Raw genomic sequence first — 17,573 nt, 5'->3', positions numbered from 1 at the left:
TTGAGCCCCATGTTGGGCTCGGCATGGAGTCTGCTTGGGATTCTCTCCCTCTGCCCCACCCCTCATTCATGCATGCACTCGTATGTGCTCTCTCTCTCTAAGTAAATAATCTTAAAAAGTAAAAAATAAAAAGAAATCCTGCCATTTATGACAACATAGATGAACCTAGAGGGCATTATGCTAATCAAAAGAAACCAGATGCAGAAAAACAAATACTGTATGATCTCACTTATATGTGGAATCTACAAATAGTCAAATACATAGAGGCAGAAAGTAGAATGGTAGTTATCAGGGGTTGGGGGTAGAAGGAAATGGAGAGATGTTGGTCAAGGCATACAAAGTTTCAGTTATGCAAGATGAATAAGTTCTGGAGATCTAATGTACAACAATGTGATTATAGTTAACAGTAACATATTGTATACTTAAAATTTGCCAAGAGGGAAGATCTTAAGTGTTCTCACCATACACACACACACACACACACACAGAAAAGAAAATGTAACTATGTGAGATGATAGATATGTTAATTTACTTGATTGTGATGGTTACTTCACAGTGTATACATGTACCAAATCAGAAAGTTGTACATCTTAAATATATATTATGCTTAATTGTCAATTATACATCAATAAATCAGGGGAAAAAATAAAGGGGATTCAAAGAGAGAAGTTCAGGACCAAGAGAGATATTTCATATTGATACAAAGATAAATTACCAAGAATATATTAGAGTTAAGAATGTGTATGAGCCAACAACAGAGTTTTTAAAAAAAATCTTTATTGATATATAATTCACATACCATGCATTTCACTATTTTAAACTGTACAAGTCAATGTTTTTAGTATAATCACAGATGTGTGCAACAGTTTTAGAACATTTTCATCACCCCAAAAAGAAACCTCATACCCCTTACATATCATCTCTGTACCTCTAGTCCTAAATAACAAATATACTCACCATCTCTGTAGAATTCCTCCCTTTCCACAGGGCTTTCTGGTGTTGATTGTTGAAGGTTGCAGTTGTCCATTTCCAAACTAGTTTTGCAAAGATTGTAATCCTTGTCCTGTATGCTCACTGAAGCTTCTGTTCTGTTATCTCAGCAGTGAGCTAGGAAACAGAATATATTTCCTTAAATGCCTGGAGACAAAAAGAAAAAAAAAAAACCAACCTCCCTTCCTTGGTCTTTGCATATTGGCTCTGGGCTAGGGTACTCCTTAAATGCTAAGCCAAACTAACTACAACTCTGCCTTAGCTTTCACCTCCTACTTTAGTGGAGTCCAAAGATCAGCCAGAGATGTAAATCTAGGGTCCTCTCAGGTCTTTTCTGAGTATGTGTCTGCCCGCCGGGGAATGCACATTGCATTCCAGATCCCCCAGTCCTGCACTGCTCTTGGTCCCCTAAGAATCTTCCTCCTCAGCTTCCTTATACCCAGGCTTTTGGGCCTGTCTGCTATTTGCCTCATCCTTCATTCCTTGCCCCAGGCAGCAATGGGTACCATATAGCTTTACTGCTTCCATCAGATGCCACTCAGAAAGCCAGTCTAACTTGAGGCAGGCAAAATATAGATCAGTCTCCATGCTGGTCCCTTAGACAGGTCAAATGCATGACCACAATTTTTAAGAATAAGGTCCATATTGCTTTCCCCGGCACCAATACATTGTACCAGGAATGGGCTGTCCACAAGGCTGCTGTTGATCTGGGGAGTAAAGGATGCTAGGCAGGTAAGCAAAAACCACACAATGTCTCTTACCAAAATTCAGTTGCTTTTTTTCCTCATTAAGCACTTGCTGTTTGACACAGGCATTTGATTAGGTTCCAAAATTCCAAAAAAGTTTATTGTACCTGTTTTTGCTAGCAGAATTCTTTCTTTTTAAAGATTTTATTTATTTATTTGTGAGAGAAAAAGAGCGAGAGAGAGAGCAAGGGGTAGGGGCAGAGGGAGAGGGAGAAGCAGACTCCCCACTGAGCAGGAAACCTTATGTGGGGCTCAGTTCCAGGACCCTGGGATCATGACCTGAGCCAAAGGCAGACACCTAACCGACTGAGCCACCCAGGCACCCCTGCTAGCAGAATTCTTGCTGGGAAGATCAGTTCTTGCAAGGAAACCATTCCTGGAGCTCTCTACTAATCCCATGTCACTTGTCTTGCAAGTACTTTGGAAAACAGTTTGGCACTATGTGGTAAATCTAAAGATATACCAACCAGGAATTCTATTGCTTGTTATTTACCCTAGATCAGTGATTCTCAACTGGGGTAAATTTTGCTTCTCCAGTAACATATGGAAATGCCTGGAGACATTTTTGGTTTTTACAACTGAGGCCATGCCACTAGCATGTGGTGGGTAAAAGCCATGGATGCTGCTAAACATCCTACAATACATACGATAGTTCCCTCTCACCCTGTTCCCCCACCATCTACAACAAAAGATTATCTGTCCCTAAATATCAAAATTGCCAAGAAACCCTCATCTAGAGAAATGAGTACTCACATGCACAGGGAAGATGCTCACAACTGCTTTGTTTTATAATAGTCCTAAACAGGAAATGATTCAAACAACCCAAATGCCCAACAGTGGAATGGATATATTCTTGTATATATATTCAATAGAATACTTAAAAGAAATGAAAATTAATGAGCTATAAAAACTATATAAAGGAGAGCAAGAAAGTGTTTTTTTATATGGGCGCCTGGGTGGCTCAGTTGGTTGGGCGACTGCCTTCCGCTCAGGTCATGATCCTGGAGTCCTGGGATCGAGTCCCACATCGGGCTCCCTGCTCGGCAGGGAGTCTGCTTCTCCCTCTGACCCTCCTCCCTCTCATGCTCTCTGTCTCTCATTCTCTCTCTCAAATAAATAAATAAAATCTTTAAAAAAAAGGTGTTTTTTTATAAATATTAAGATAGTGGTTATTGGAGAAGGGGGGAGTTAATATTGAGAAAGGACCCATGGTCTCTTCAGAGCTTTTGGCAATGTTCTATTTCTTGAACTAGGTGGTGTTTACATAGGTGTTCACTTTTTAAAAACTGTACATTTATATTTTACTACTTATATGTATATTTCATATTAGAATAGATAAAACTTATAATTACAGTTTTTCTTCTTCTATCACACTCCCTACTTTGACAGTCATATTCTTATTTGTATCTTCAAACTGACCATCCAGTCTGAGAATGTATGTTCATTCATTCAATCAAGCCTCAATATTGAATATCTACTATAAGCAGGAACTGTTTCTAAACAGTAGGAACACAGAGAGGGAACAAGATAGATATCTTGCATTCCAGGGTGAAGAGACAGGATGTAATTAATATACCAAAAATTGTAAAAGATAATTTCAAGGGGCATTAGGTATTTGAAAACAAGACAGTTATAAGAGAGGTTATAAAGACTGTGGTGAGAAAGAGTAATGGGGTGAGATATTTCAAATTGAATGGTCAGTGAAGGTTCAGTGAAGATGACATTTGGGGAGATAAGTGACCTGTTTCAAGCAAAGAAATGGGCAGTGTGAAGTTCTAGAGGAAGAATATTCTAAAAAAAAGGAAACAGTTGTTGCTGAGGGTCTTTTTTTTTTTTTTTTAAAGATTTTATTTATTTATTTGAGAGAGAGAGAATGAAAGACAGAGAGCATGAGAGGGAGGAGGGTCAGAGGGAGAAGCAGACTCCCCGCTGAGCAGGGAGCCCGATGCGGGACTCGATCCCGGGACTCCAGGATCATGACCTGAGCCGAAGGCAGTCGCTTAACCAACTGAGCCACCCAGGCGCCCTGCTGAGGGTCTTAAGTAGGAAAGTGTTCAACATGTTTGAGGAACCTCAGGAAATAAAGCATGGCTAGTGTGGATTGGATGAGGGAAGAGGGTAGGAGATGAAGTTAGTGCAGGAGGCAAGATCTCCATCACGGAGAGTTTGGATCTTTTTCCAAGTGCCATGAGAAGCCACTGAGATGCTGCTTTGTGTAGACTGTAGGAGAGAAGACAGGTGGCATGGAGACTAACTTAGGCAAGAGATGATGGTGAAGCAGAGATGGTGACAAATGGATAGACTCAGGGTTTATTTAAAGATAGAGTCCAGAACATGTGGTATGAGTAAAGGAGAGAATCAAGGATGATTCCTAGGTTTTTGTCCTGAACAACCAAGGAGAAAATGGGAACTTTTGTTGGGATGAGGAAGACTGGTGAGTGAGCATGACATTTGAATCAAGGAGCTGAGATACACTTCAACAAGTGAGTGGATAAAGAAGATGTGGTTCATATATACAATGGAATATTACTTAGCCATCAGAAAGGATGGATACCTACCATTTGCATCGACATGGATGGAACTGGAGGGGATTATACTAAGTGAAATAAGTCAAGCAGAGAAAGAATTATCATATGATTTCACTCATATGTTGAACATAAGGAATAGAGTGGAGGCCCACAGGGGAAGGGAGGGAAAACTGAATGGGAAGAAATCAGAGAGGGAGACAAACCATGAGAGACTCTGGACTCCGAGAAATAAACTGAGGGTCACAGAAGCGGGGGTGGGGGGATGGGGTAACCAAGTGATGGGTATTAAGGAGGGCACGTGTTGGGATGAGCACTGGGGTGTTATATGCAACTAATGAATCGTTGAACACTACAACAAAAACTTATGATGTACTATATGCTGGCCAACTGAACAACAACAACAACAACAACAACAACAACAAAAGTCTTACTTGGGCTTTATTAAGTTTCAAATACCTGTTAGACATTCAAAGGGAGATGTCAGATTGGCTGTTGAACATGTCTCCATAGATTAATGCGCTGGATTTGAGGATATCTAAAGTTCCCTTCAACCATATTAAACACATGCAACAAATTGCGAATCAATTTAATAAATTCGAGTCTACACGCACAATGCTATTCCATGAATTGGCATGCAAAGATAATTTTTAATTGAAACAAGTAGGTTATAAAAGTGCATATGGTTTGCTTCAATTTTTAAGAATATAATATATTATAATATATATTTCACTGGAAGCAGATAAACTAGAATATAAGCTGTGGTTACCTGCGCTGGGATTTAGTGTGGTTTTAATTCTTGCTATCATTAGTTTAAAATGTCTTTAATAATCCTGTATTACCTGTGTAATCTCTTTCTTAAAGTAAATCCACAAAGGTCTCTTTCAGCTGGGCAGCCTGTGGCTGGGTTATATGTCAGGTGAGGGATGTCAAGGTGATCAGGGTGATGATGGTCCAGATGCAAAGTGTGAAAGGCGAAGAGGCCCCGCCCAAGAGCAGATGCACGGATCGGAGTGGGGGTGCAGGGGGAGGTCCAAACGGCACCGCCCTGCACGTCACGTGCTCGAAAGCCGCCAATGGCCGCCTCCGAGCCCACCTTGGGAACGGGGCGGGGCGCCCAGCTGGCGTCACCAGGACAACGGGCGTTGCCGGCGCCTTGTGACTCCGGGCTGTGGGCGCGCTCGCGGCTCTTCGGCCATGGTGAGTCTGGGGCCCGAACCGGTTGTGCCACCCTGCCCTTCCCCGCTGGGGCTGAGCCCCCGCGCGGCCACCGCTCGGTTCCGGCGGGCGGCGCCGGGGTCGCGGAGAGGCCAGGCTGCGGCCTTCGGGGCTGCGGGGCAGGGCAGGACTGGGCGGGCCCGGGGGAAGAGGAGCCCCGGGGGGCCCGGAGCGCCCGCCTGCCCGGGGCGCCCGCGACGCAGCGTTCTCTGCGTTGAAGGTCTGGGCCTCCGCTGGGACCCCCCCCCCCCGGTGGGCCGCCGGACAGCGTGACGCTTTTTGATCCCAGCGAGCCTGGGAAGCCACACAGAGAGGGTGTGGTTTTTTTTTTTTAAAGGGATATGTGTATCATATTCATATTAACAGTATATTGCAGTCTGTGTGCTACCTGTCTTGTGTCTACGCAATTATATATAAATAATATAATACACGATAGGTATTTCTTTAAAATTCATCATTGACAGGGTTTTTAGCGTGTGGGGAAATTTCAATATGTAATTTTGGATTTTCCCTCCTTTTCAAAAAAAGAAAAATGGGAGCATTAAGCTGGAGGTTTTTTCCTGTGCGCAGCCCCTTAAGGGATTTAATTAGTAATTAGTACATTGTAAACGTCTTAAATCGCTACTTTTTTTTTTTTTTTAAGATTTTATTTATTTATTTGACAGAGAGATAGCAAGAGCAGGAACACAAGCAGGGGGAGTGGGAGAGGGAGAAGCAGGCTTCCTGCTGAGCAGGGAGCCCGATGTGGGGCTCGATCCCAGGACCCTGGGATCATGACCTGAGCCGAAGGCAGACGCTTAACGACTGAGCCGCCCAGGCGCCTTAAATCGCTACTTTTATTCAATAAACTTGAGAGTGAGTGGGCATACCACCTGGCCCCCATTAAGCTCGTTTTTTAAAACCTGACTTGAGGACTCAGCAGAGGTGTTGGCTTGACTAGACAGGATTCAAGGAATTGCTGACCAAAGGTGTGATATCTCCGGAGGCCTCCAAAGGGAGTAAAAGAAGAGAGGAGCTGGACTCTGCTGGGGACACACCTTTGATATAGAATATTTGAGAGGGGTTTGGGGTGGGTAATAAGAAAATGCCTGGGTTTAAGAAACAGGTTTTTTTAACCATCACTAGTGTAGATTTGCTCTTTATCTACAGTGGAAGTGCTAATAAGCTGAGAAGGCAGGGGGCTTCCCAAGTGCCAGTTGGCATGGAGAGAAAACCTACCATTTGGAACCCTGGCAGACTCTCTTTTTTTTTTTTTTTTTTTGATACCTAGGGAGAGGCATGGTAGGAAGAGAAGGTGGCTGGTCTATATCTATCATTGGTGGCCCAGATGTGTGGCCTTTTGATAGTAGGGGGAAAAAACATTACCCACAAGTAATAGAAATGCGGGCTTTATTTTTGTGTATGTTTCTTTAATTCTGAGTTGTTTTTAAGTGACAAATTAATGGAACCCTGCAAAAGTTTCAGAAAATGAATTTTACAAAAATCTGAGTGTTGTAAATATTGCAATGACTTTTCTATGTTATATGTGGGAAAAGCTCTTAACAATTATAGCAAAGAGAAAGGGAGAATATTCAGGAATTCACAGCTCTCTGAAGTCTCATGTTCCTCCTGTTTCCCATTTTCCTTTTCTTCTCTCCTTCCATCCTGACCCACAGTCCACCTTGATTCACTATTGTGCATGTTAGAGTTTTATTTACTTTAAAAGCATTCTATTATACTTGTGTACTGGTGGTTGCTTTGTTAAACTTAGAAATTTTTTTGCTTTTTGTCTATTTTTTAACATTAAGAATTTCATTCATGGAAGGGATTTAATTTGATGATGAGCTGATGCCTAGGCTCCAACGAAAGTAGGGAATGGTTGGTATGTATAGGAGGGGGAATGAGGAAGCTGCCTGTGTAATCCCCCAAACTGTATTCAAGATTGTTAACATTATCGTTCATTAAATGCTTGAATCTAAACATACAACTTTAGCAGTTGATATGAATTACTTTGCACATCAATTTGGAACAATGCTTCACTGTCTCTCAATGAAAATTTCTTCAATTAAGCCACTTGTTTCTATTCTATAGTGACAGCTGGCATTTATTATGTACATTCTGAGTGAGATATTTTTCCAAGCACCTTATATGTCTTATTTAACCATCACAACAACCCTATGAAGAAGATACCATTTCCCCATTTTAGAGGTGAGCAAATTGAGGCACAGAAGGGGGATAGAGTAACTTGCCCAGGTCACCGAGCTGATAAATTAAGCGAGATTTCAAAACCAGGCAGATTGTCTCAGAACCTGCTTATGCAAACACTGGATTATACTGTAATATATAGTGCATCAGTATATGTTCCCCCAATATATATGCCAGGTATATGTTAGGAAATTTGTTTTCCTATTTGGATTTTAATATTTTTGAGCACTTAGGAATACTTGTATTTTGTTATTCCTGGCACTGAGCTAGATGCTACAGAACAGGGTAGGCATGCCTAGCCTTCTCTCCTCTTACTTTTCCCTCCCCTTTTTTACAAAGATGAAATGAAGAGGAATTAATGAAGACAGACTGTTGGATTGGGGTTCATACTCATGGTTGTAATAGCATTGAAAGTTTCTCCTGCCATTTCACTTTGCATTCAGGAATTGGCACATGCTTTTTGTGAATCACAAAGACCAGTGTTTTACATAAAGCCATTTAGACTTGGAGGATGAATATAATTAAAAAAATAAAATCCTATTTTCTGAGATTTTTCCTAATAGTAATTTTAACATACATTTTAGTTGTATATTTGAAAATTGTTTAAAAAAGACAGCAATTTGATTCATATGGATCAAAATATACATTGGGATACCTTTTGTCATGTTTTTGCTCTTGCCTAATACTTTAGCTTGTAAGGCAGATTTTTTTTTCTCAGAAATATAACATTGTATCATTACTGTTTTCCCATTTTGATTCATTCACTTGGACTTTCCCCTGTTTTGGCACTTCTCCTTCTGTGTTTATCTGTGGTTAGGACTTGTCAGAGGTGTTGGGAAGCACAAGGTGGGGGGAAAACTACAATAAAATATAACAAGATTTACAGACAGTTTTGGTCCATTTGCTATCACATGGTATAGTTAAGAGAGCTAATATGTTTATATAATGAGATCTATGTTAATAGATCATAAAAAGAATATATTTTCCTTCTATTAACAATATTGGTCTCCTTTTGGTCTGCACTGGAATGGGGATGGAGCATAATTTTTAGAACTGTAACAATAACTTTTTCATAGAGCCCTTCCCCACTGTCCAGTTTTAGGCTGATCACTTCACATTTATCTCATTTAATCCTTCCACATACCTCTAAGATTGACATTATTATGCCCATTTAGCAGGCCCATATTGATGAGGTAATTTGTCCAAGGCCTCATAGTGAGTGGCAGAGCCTGGATTTGAACTCAACCAGTCTGACTCTAAAGTCTGGCCTCTTAGCCATTATACCATGGCTTCTTTCCCAACTAAAGATTGTTCCCAGTGCCTGGCATGAATGTACTTCTCCAAGATTAAGAATTTCAGTGTTTTATCAGCTGAGCCAGCAAGCTCTTTTTTATTTTATGACAAATGCTCTATCGTGATGTTGTTTAATGACATCCTGCAGGATTTACTTGGCTCCCCCCTCCCACCCCCTTAATAGTGCAGACAGCCAAAGCTCAAATATGGCCAGCCATGGGTTGGACTACACTTTCACCTCTGCCTTCCCTGCTGCATTTTGTGTTTCACCTCTATCCTGTGTAGAGTCTACTACTACCACTTCCAGCACTGGGGTGGCTATGAGGACAAAAACAGAGGACAGACCAGACAGAAAGTGGAACAGGGCAGTTGTTGGGAAAGTTTTTGTGGAGTCAGAATCGAGGTTCAAACCCAGCTTTTTGAGTTCTCAGAGCTGCCCCTACAATTGTCTTCCCATTAAATTTTCTGTTCTGTGGTTTTCTGTCCAACAAAGGTTTATTGTGTGTACTATGTGCTAGTCACTCTTGTAGGCAGTGGGTATCCAACAATGACACAGGCGAGGCTCTACGCTCATGGAGCTTACGTTGTGGTGGCAGGAAGGCATAATAAACATACAGATAAGGTCATGAAAGTGCTTTGGAGAAAAAGATGAGTGAGAAAGGAAACTTTACGGCAGGATGGGAGAGTGGATGAGAGGAGGGAGAAGTTGCTTTTTATATAGAATGGAAGGGAAGGCCTCTCTGATAAGATGACATTTGAGCAGAGGCTATTTCATGGGCATGCCTGGAGAAAGGCCATTTCAGGAGACGCCCCAAATGCAAAAGTCCTGAGGCAAGATCATGCCTAGTGTGTTGGAGGAACTGCAAGAAAGTCAGTGTGGCTGGAGTGTCATAAGACAGGGGTGCATGGTAGGAGGTAAGAAGAAAGTAGTTAGGCCAAATCACATAGGGTTTATAAGCCATTTGAAGGACTTTTGCCTTTCCCTTTGTGAGAAGGGGAAGCAATTGGCAAGTGAAGAAGAATGTACTATTCTGTCCTGTGGAAAATACATTTGGGGTATAAGTGAGGGGAGAAAGGACAAAAACAGAGGACACTAGATGGGACATTATTGCAGTAATCCATAGGGTTAGTTGATGGATTCATTGTGGAATAGAAAAGAAAGTCAAGGATGACTTCCATGATTTGAGCCTGAGTGATAGGAAGGAGTTGTCATCTACTGAGATGAAGACCAGGGTATGGATAAAGAAAGCAGGGGTCAGTTTGGGACTTGATAAATTTGTGATGCTCAGAGAAATGTAAAATCAAAGACACAATTAGACTTTCAGAAACTGTGAGGGTATATATTTTAAAAACACAAACTTAATTGTACCTTGAAGTTTTAGATTTGAAGGAGACTTCGAGTTTCTCTAACACAGTCCCTTCAGTTTACAAACTAGAAATATTGAGAGGGTAAATGACTTGTACAGATCGCCTTTTTACTACCTGTTGTGCAGTACAAAGAATCCCTTTGTGCACACAAAGAACTCCTAGACTTGGAGTCAGGAAATATAAGTTTAAATTACAGTTTTTGTTTTTTTTTAAGTTCTAAACCTTGTGCAAGTTATTTATCTGCTCCAAGTCTGTTTTCTGTCATCAAAAAGGGTAAGAAAGACTCCCACTTTCTGTGAGGATGTAGAAAGTTGCAGAAGTTAGACGTTGGTTCCATTGTAATAATGAGAAAGGTGAAGAAGCTAGAAAATGGTAGTTCTCTAAAAACCCACCAGAGAGCTGAGGACACAAGGAAATCTAAATGAAATAAAATCCAGAACATAATGAGCCTTCCCAGGAAAAAAGGAGATCCATAGATACTTCTATCCATGGTGGGACAGCAGGAGGAAGAACCTGCTATAGACCAGTAAAGAGAAACCCGCCAAACTTTTATTAACTGCGTGTGGGCTGGAGTGACAATTTGGAATTTTGAAGAGTCCCAGCCACAGAGTAAGGCTGTACCCACCTGCCACCCCTTTCCCATGGGCCTTCACTGAGTTTAAGGATATAGTATGCTGGAGGCTGGGGTCAGGGAAAGAGCTAAGAATTAGATCCTGAGGGTGGGTGGAGTCTGAGGTGGGTGGAGGCAGGGCTGGAGAGTTAATACAAATCTCTCTGAGGCACTAGAGGCTTTTGCCAGGTATAAAGTAGGGCTACCACAGGCTGGGGCCATGGCAGGAGAGCTGACAAATATCCCTCTGGCTATCCAGGTTTTCACTGAGGACAAGGCAACAGCCTTTCAGAAGGTGGAGTCAGCACAGGGGAGAGAGACAGACAGATTTTAAGGCACAGACGGTGAAGGGTGCTTACTGGAGAACAAAGACAGCTCCCCAGCTGGCAGCAAGAATGCAAAATAGGGAAAAAATCTCTTGAGTTCAGAAAGCAAGCAGCTAAGTTGTACAGCTCAGAGATCTGTAAAGTTTCACCACTGCTCAGATCCTGAGTTCTCCTGAAGGTTAAGTTCTGATCTCACCCTAAAATGATTTTAAGCCATTCTTGAACTGAATCTAATAAATGCTTAAAAAAATCTCTAACCCAGCCCAACCATAGATTAAAAGAATTCAGTCCCCTTTACCTCCCCATCCCTACCCTAAGCAACGTAATTAAAGAAGGAGCTGCCCTTTGTGGAGGTATATTACTGGTTTTTTTAAATTCAAGTATTATTGACATATAACATTGTTAATTTCAGATATACAACTTGATTCAGTATTTGTATATATTGAGAAATGATTACCACAATAGGCATAGTTAATATCCATTGCCATACAAGTTATAAAAATTTTTTTTAAAGATTTTATTTATTTATTTGACAGAGACACAGCGAGAGAGGGAACACAAGTAGGGGGAGTGAGAGAAGGAGAAGCAGGCTCCTCGCAGAGCAGGGAGCCCGATGTGGGGCTCGATCCCAGCATCCTGGGATCATGACCTGAGCCGAAGGCAGACGCACGCTTAACGACTGAGCCACCCGTGCACCCCCAAATTTTTTTTCTTGGGATGGCTGGGTGGCTCAGTCGGTTGAGCGTCTGCCTTCAGCTCAGGTCATGATCAGGGTCCTGGGATCGAGCCCCACATCGGGCTCCTTGCTCGGCAGGGAGCCTACTTCTCCCTCTGCAGGCCGCTCCCCCTGCTTGTGCTCTCTTTCTCCCTCTCTGACAAATAAAATCTTTGAAAAAAAATTTTTTTCTTCTGAAGAGAACTTTTAAGATCTACTCTCTTAGCAACTTTCAAATATATGCAGTACAGTATTACTATAGTCACCATGTTGTACTTACATCCCCATGACTTATTTGTTTTCTAACTGGAAGTTTGTACCTTTTGACCCTTTCCACCCACTTTGCCTACTCCCCAGCGCTGGGAACCACAATCTGTTCTCTGTATCTATGAGCTCAGGTGTGTGTGTGTGTGTGTGTGTGTTTTAATTTCACATATATATGAGATCATAGGATATTTGTTTTTCTCTGACTTATTTCAGTTAGCATAAATAACAGGATTTATACCTCTAGATCCATGTTGTTACAAATGGCAAGATTTCCTTTTTATGGCTGAAAAATATTTGTATTTTATATATATACCACATTTTCTTTATCCATTCATCCATCAGTCGTCACTTAGGTTTTTCCATATCTTGGCTATTGCAAATAATGCTGCAGTGAACATGGGGGTGCAGCTATCTTTTCAAGTTATGTTTTCCTTTTCTTCAGATGAATACCCAGAAGTAGAATCTGGATCATAGGGTGGTTCTATTTTGAACTTTTTGAGGAATCTCCATACTGTTTTCTATAGTGGCCGCACCAATTTACATTCCCACCAATAGTGTGCAAGATTCCCTTTTCTCCACATCCTTGCCAACACTTGTTACTCCTTGTCTTTTTGATAATAGCTGTTCTGACAGGTGTGAGGTGATCTCATAGTGGTTTTGATTTGCATTTCCCTGAAGATTAATGATTTTAATCACCATTTCATATATGTGTTGGTCATCTGTCTTCTTTGGAAAAATGTTTGTTTAGATCTGCCCATTTTTTAAATTAGATTTTTTTTTTTTGCTGTTGAGTTGTATGAGTTTATTGTATATTTTAGATATTAACCACTTATATATGATTTGCAAATATTTTCTCCTGTACGGTAGGTTCATTTTAGTGATGGTTTCCTTTGGTGTGCAGCAGCTTTTTTTTTGGTAGTTTGATATTCCACTGTTTATTTTTGCATTTGTTGCCTTTGTTTTTGGTGTCAAACCCAACAAACTGTCTCCAAGCTATCCTTAAGGAACTTGCTGCTTATGTTTTCTTGTAGGAGTGTTGTGGTTTCAGGTCTTACATTCAAGTCTTTAATTCAGTTTTAGTTAGTTTTTGTGATTGGTGTAAGATAGTGGTCCAGTTTCATTCTTTTGCATGTGGCTGTCCAGTTTTACCGACACTACTTCTTGAAGAGACTGTCCTATCCCCATTGTATATTCTCTGCTTCTTTCTCATATATTAATTGATTGGGTATGCATGAGTTTATTTCTAGGCTCTCTAGTCTATCCTGTTGATCTATGTGTCTGTTTTTATGCCAATACCATACTGTTTTGCTTACTCTATCTTTGTAGTATAGTTTGAAATCTGGGATTGTAATACCTACAGTTTTGTTCTTCTTTCTCAAGATTACTTTGGCTCTTTGGAGGCTTTTGTGGTTCCACATTAATTTTAGGATTTTTGTTCTAGCTTTATGAAAAGTACTGTTGGTATTTTGATAGGGGTGGCACTGAATCTATAGATTGCTTTGGGTAATGTGGACATTTTAAGAATAGTAATTCTTTCAGTCCATGAAACATGGTATATTTTTCCATTTATTTTTGTCATCTTCAATTTCTTTCATTACTGTCTTACAGTTTTCAGAATACAGATCTTTAACCTCCTTGGTAAATTTATTTCTAAGTATTTTATTATTTTTGATGTAGTTGTAAATGGGATTGTTTTCTTTTTTTGCTAGTTTGTTATTAATGTATAGAAATGCAACTGATTTTTGTATTGATTTTATATCCTTTGCTGAATTGAAACTTTACTGAATTCATTTATTCTAACAGTGTTTAGGGTTTTCTATATATAGTATAATGTCCTCTATAGATAGTGACAGTTTTACTTCTTCCTTTCCACTTTGGATGCCTTTTATTCCTTTTTCTTGTCTGAGTGCTGTGGCTGGGACTTCCAGTACTATTTTGAATAAAAATGGTGAGAGTAGACATTCTTGTCTTGTTTCTAATCTTAGAGGAAAAGCTTTTAGCTTTTCACTATTAAGATGTTAGATCTTGGTGTATCACATATGATCTTTGTTATGTTTTATGTTCCCTCTGAACTTACTTTGTTGAGAGTTTTTATCATGAATTGATGTTGAGTTTTGTCACATACTTTTCCTGCAACTATTGAGATGATCATATGATTTTTATGCTTTATTTTGTTAATGTGGTATTTCACATTGATTTGCAGATGTTGAACCATCCTTGCATCTCTGGAATAAATTATACTTGATTGTGGTGTATGATCCTTGTGATGTATTTTTTAATTCAGTTTGCAAATATTTTTTTGAGGATTATTGCATCTGTGTTCATCAGAGATATTGATCTGTAATTTTCTTTTTTTGTTGTTGTATTTTTGGTTTGGGTATCAGTGTAATACTGGCCTTGTAGAATGAATTAGAAACATTCCTTCCTCTTCTGCTGTTTGAAATAGTTTGAGAAAGATAGGTATTAACTCTTCTTTAAATGTTCGGTAGAATTCACCTGGGAAGCCATCTGGTTTTGGACTTCGGTTTGTTGGGAGTTTTTGATTATTGATTCAGTTTCATTACTGGTAATCAGTCTGTTCACATTTTTTATTTCTTCCTGATTTAGTCTTGTAGAATTGTATGTTTCTGGAAATTTATTCATTTTTTTTCTAGATTGTCCAGCTTGTTGACATGTAATTTTTTTTTTTTTAAAGATTTTATTTATTTTTTTGACAGAGAGAGAGAGACAGCGAGAGCAGGAACACAAGCAGGGGGTAGTGGGAGAGGGAGAAGCAGGCTTCCTGCCGAGCAGGGAACCCGACGTGGGGCTCAGTCCCAGGACCCTGGGATCATGACCTGAACCAAAGGCAGATGCTTAATGACTGAGCCATCCAGGTGCCCTGACATGTAATTTTTTTGTAGTAGTCGCTCATAATCCTTCGTACTTGTGAGGTATGGGTTGTAACTTCTCTTCTTTCATTTTTGATGTTACTTGATTCCTCTCTCTCTCTTTCATTGATGTGTCTGATTAAAGGTTTACCAAATTTAACTTTTCAAGGAATCAGCTCTTAAGTTTCATTGATTTTTTTTTTCAATTTTTTTGTTTCATTTATTTGTGTTCTGATCTTTATTATTTCCTTCCTTCTAACTTTGGGCTGTGTTCTTTTTCTGATTCCTTTTAGGTATAAGTTTAGATTGTTTTTGGAGATTTTTCTTGTTTCTTCTGGCAGACGTATATCACTATAAACTTCCCTCTTAGAACTGCTTTTGCTGCATCTCTAAGATTTTGAACCATTGCATTTCCATTTTTATTTGTCTTTAGATTTTTTTTTTAATTTCCTCTTTGATTTCTTTTTTGACTCGTTGATTGTTTAGTAGCATGTTGCTTAGCCTCCAAGTATTTGTGGGTTTTTTTTCCAGTTTTTTTTTCCTAGTTTCATACCACTGTGATTGGAAAGGATGCTTGATATGATTTCAGTCTTCCTAAGTCGATTAAGATTTGTTTTGTGGCTTAACATGTGATCCAACCTGGAAAATATCCCATGTGCACTTGAAAAGAAGGTGTATTCTGCTGTTTCTGATGGAATGTTCTGTAATATTGGTTAAGTCCATCCTGCCTAATGTTTAATTCAAATCATTGTTTTCTTACTGATTTTTTGTCTGGATGATCTATCCATTAATGCAACTGAGATGTTAAAGCTTCCTATTATTATTGTAGTACTGTCTGTTTCTCTGTGTCTGTTAATATTTGCTTTATATATTTAGGTGCCCCTGTATTGGGTGCATAGTTATTAACAATTGCTATATCCTCTTGTTTGATTGATCCCTTTAACACTGTGTAATAATACCCTTTTTTTTTGTTTCTTATTACAGTCTGTTTTAAAGTCTGTTTTGTCTGCTATAAGTATTGCTACCCCATCTTTTTTTCCACTTGCACAGAATATTTTTTTCCATCCCTTCACTTTCAATCTGCACATGTCTTTGGATCTGTAGTGAGTCTCTTTTAGGCAGCATATAAATGTGTCCTTTTTTTTTTTTTTTTTATCCATTCAGTCTTCTATCTTTTGAATGGAGCATTTAGTCCATTTACATTTTAAGTGATTATTGATAGGTATGTACTTATCGCCATTTTGTTAATTTCTGGTTGTTTTTGTAGTTCTCTGTTCATTTATTCTCTTCCTCTCTTCCCTTGTTTGATAACTTTCTTTAGTATTATGCTTGGATTCCTTTTTCTTTATTTTTTGTGTTATCATAGGTTTTTGGTTTGTGGTTACCATGAGGTTCATATATAACATCCTATATATATAGCAGTCTGTTAAGTCAACTGTCGGTTAAGTTTGAACACATTCTAAGAGCACTACAGTATTAATCCTCCACATTTTATGTATATGATGCCATATTGTATACCTTTTTATTTTGTGTATCTCTTGGCTGATTTTTGTGGGTATAGTTGATTTTACTACTTTTGTCTTTTAATCTTCATTTTAGCTTTGTAAGTGATTAATCTACTACCTTAACTGTAAGTTTGCTTTTATTAGTGAAGTTTTTTCCTTGCCTTCCCTCGAGTTACTGCCTTTTCTTTTCCACTTAAAGAAGTCCCTTTAACATTTCTTGTAAGGCCAGGTTAGTGGTGATGAATTACTTTAACTTTTGTTTTTCTGGAAAATTCTTTATCTCTCCCCAATTCTGAATGATAACCTTGCTGGGTAGAATAATCTTGGTTTTAGCCTTTTTTCCTTTCAGCATTTTGAATATTTCATGCCAGTCCTTCTGGCCTGCAAAGTTTCTGCTGAAAAATCATCTCATAGCTTTATGGGATTTCCCTTGTACTTAACTGTTTACTTTTCTTTTGCTGCTTTGAAGATTATCTTTAATTTTTACCATTTTAATTATTATGTGTCTTAGTGTGGACTACGTTGGGTTCATTCTGTTTGGTGCTCTCTGTGCTTCCTTGGCCTGGGTACCTTTTTCCTTCCCCAGGTTAGGAAAGTTTTCAGCTATTATTTCTTCAAATAAGTTTTTTGTCCTTTCTCTGTCTTCTCCTTCTGGGACCTCTAAAATGTGAGTGTTAGTATGCTCAGTGTTAATCCCAGAGTTCTCTTAAACTATCCTTAATTTTTAAAATTCTTTTTTCTTTTTGCTGTTCAGCTTGGTTGCTTTCCACTACCCTGCTTTTTAGATTGCTGATCTTTTCTTCTGTATCCTCTAATCTGCTTGTATTTTTCATTTTAATTACTGTGTTCTTCAGTTCTGACTGGTTCTTTTTATGTTTTCTCTTTGTTCAAGTTCTCACTGAGTTCATCAGCTCTTCCCTCAAATCCAGTGAGTGTCTTTATGACCATTACCTTGA

The 17,573-nt window shown here is 39.3% G+C and overlaps 1 protein-coding gene across 1 annotated transcript in view; it reads left to right on the top strand.

Moving 5' to 3' along the window:
* Positions 1-5,095: 5,095 nt before the first annotated feature.
* FBXL2 (F-box and leucine rich repeat protein 2) overlaps positions 5,096-17,573 on the top strand; it is a 142,188-nt gene continuing 129,710 nt past the window's right edge. Inside the window, exon 1 of the mRNA XM_034991547.1 lies at positions 5,096-5,461. Within this exon, the coding sequence (XP_034847438.1) occupies positions 5,174-5,461 (288 nt within the window). The 5' untranslated portion in view covers positions 5,096-5,173. The remainder of the gene's footprint in view (positions 5,462-17,573) is intronic.

Source organism: Mirounga leonina, unplaced genomic scaffold, assembly GCF_011800145.1.
Source record: "Mirounga leonina isolate KUSES-001 unplaced genomic scaffold, KU_Mleo_1.0 Mir_115, whole genome shotgun sequence".
NCBI classification, from domain to species: domain Eukaryota; kingdom Metazoa; phylum Chordata; class Mammalia; order Carnivora; family Phocidae; genus Mirounga; species Mirounga leonina.
Note: the sequence above shows the minus strand (reverse complement) of the source record. Positions and strands in the feature narration are given on the sequence as shown.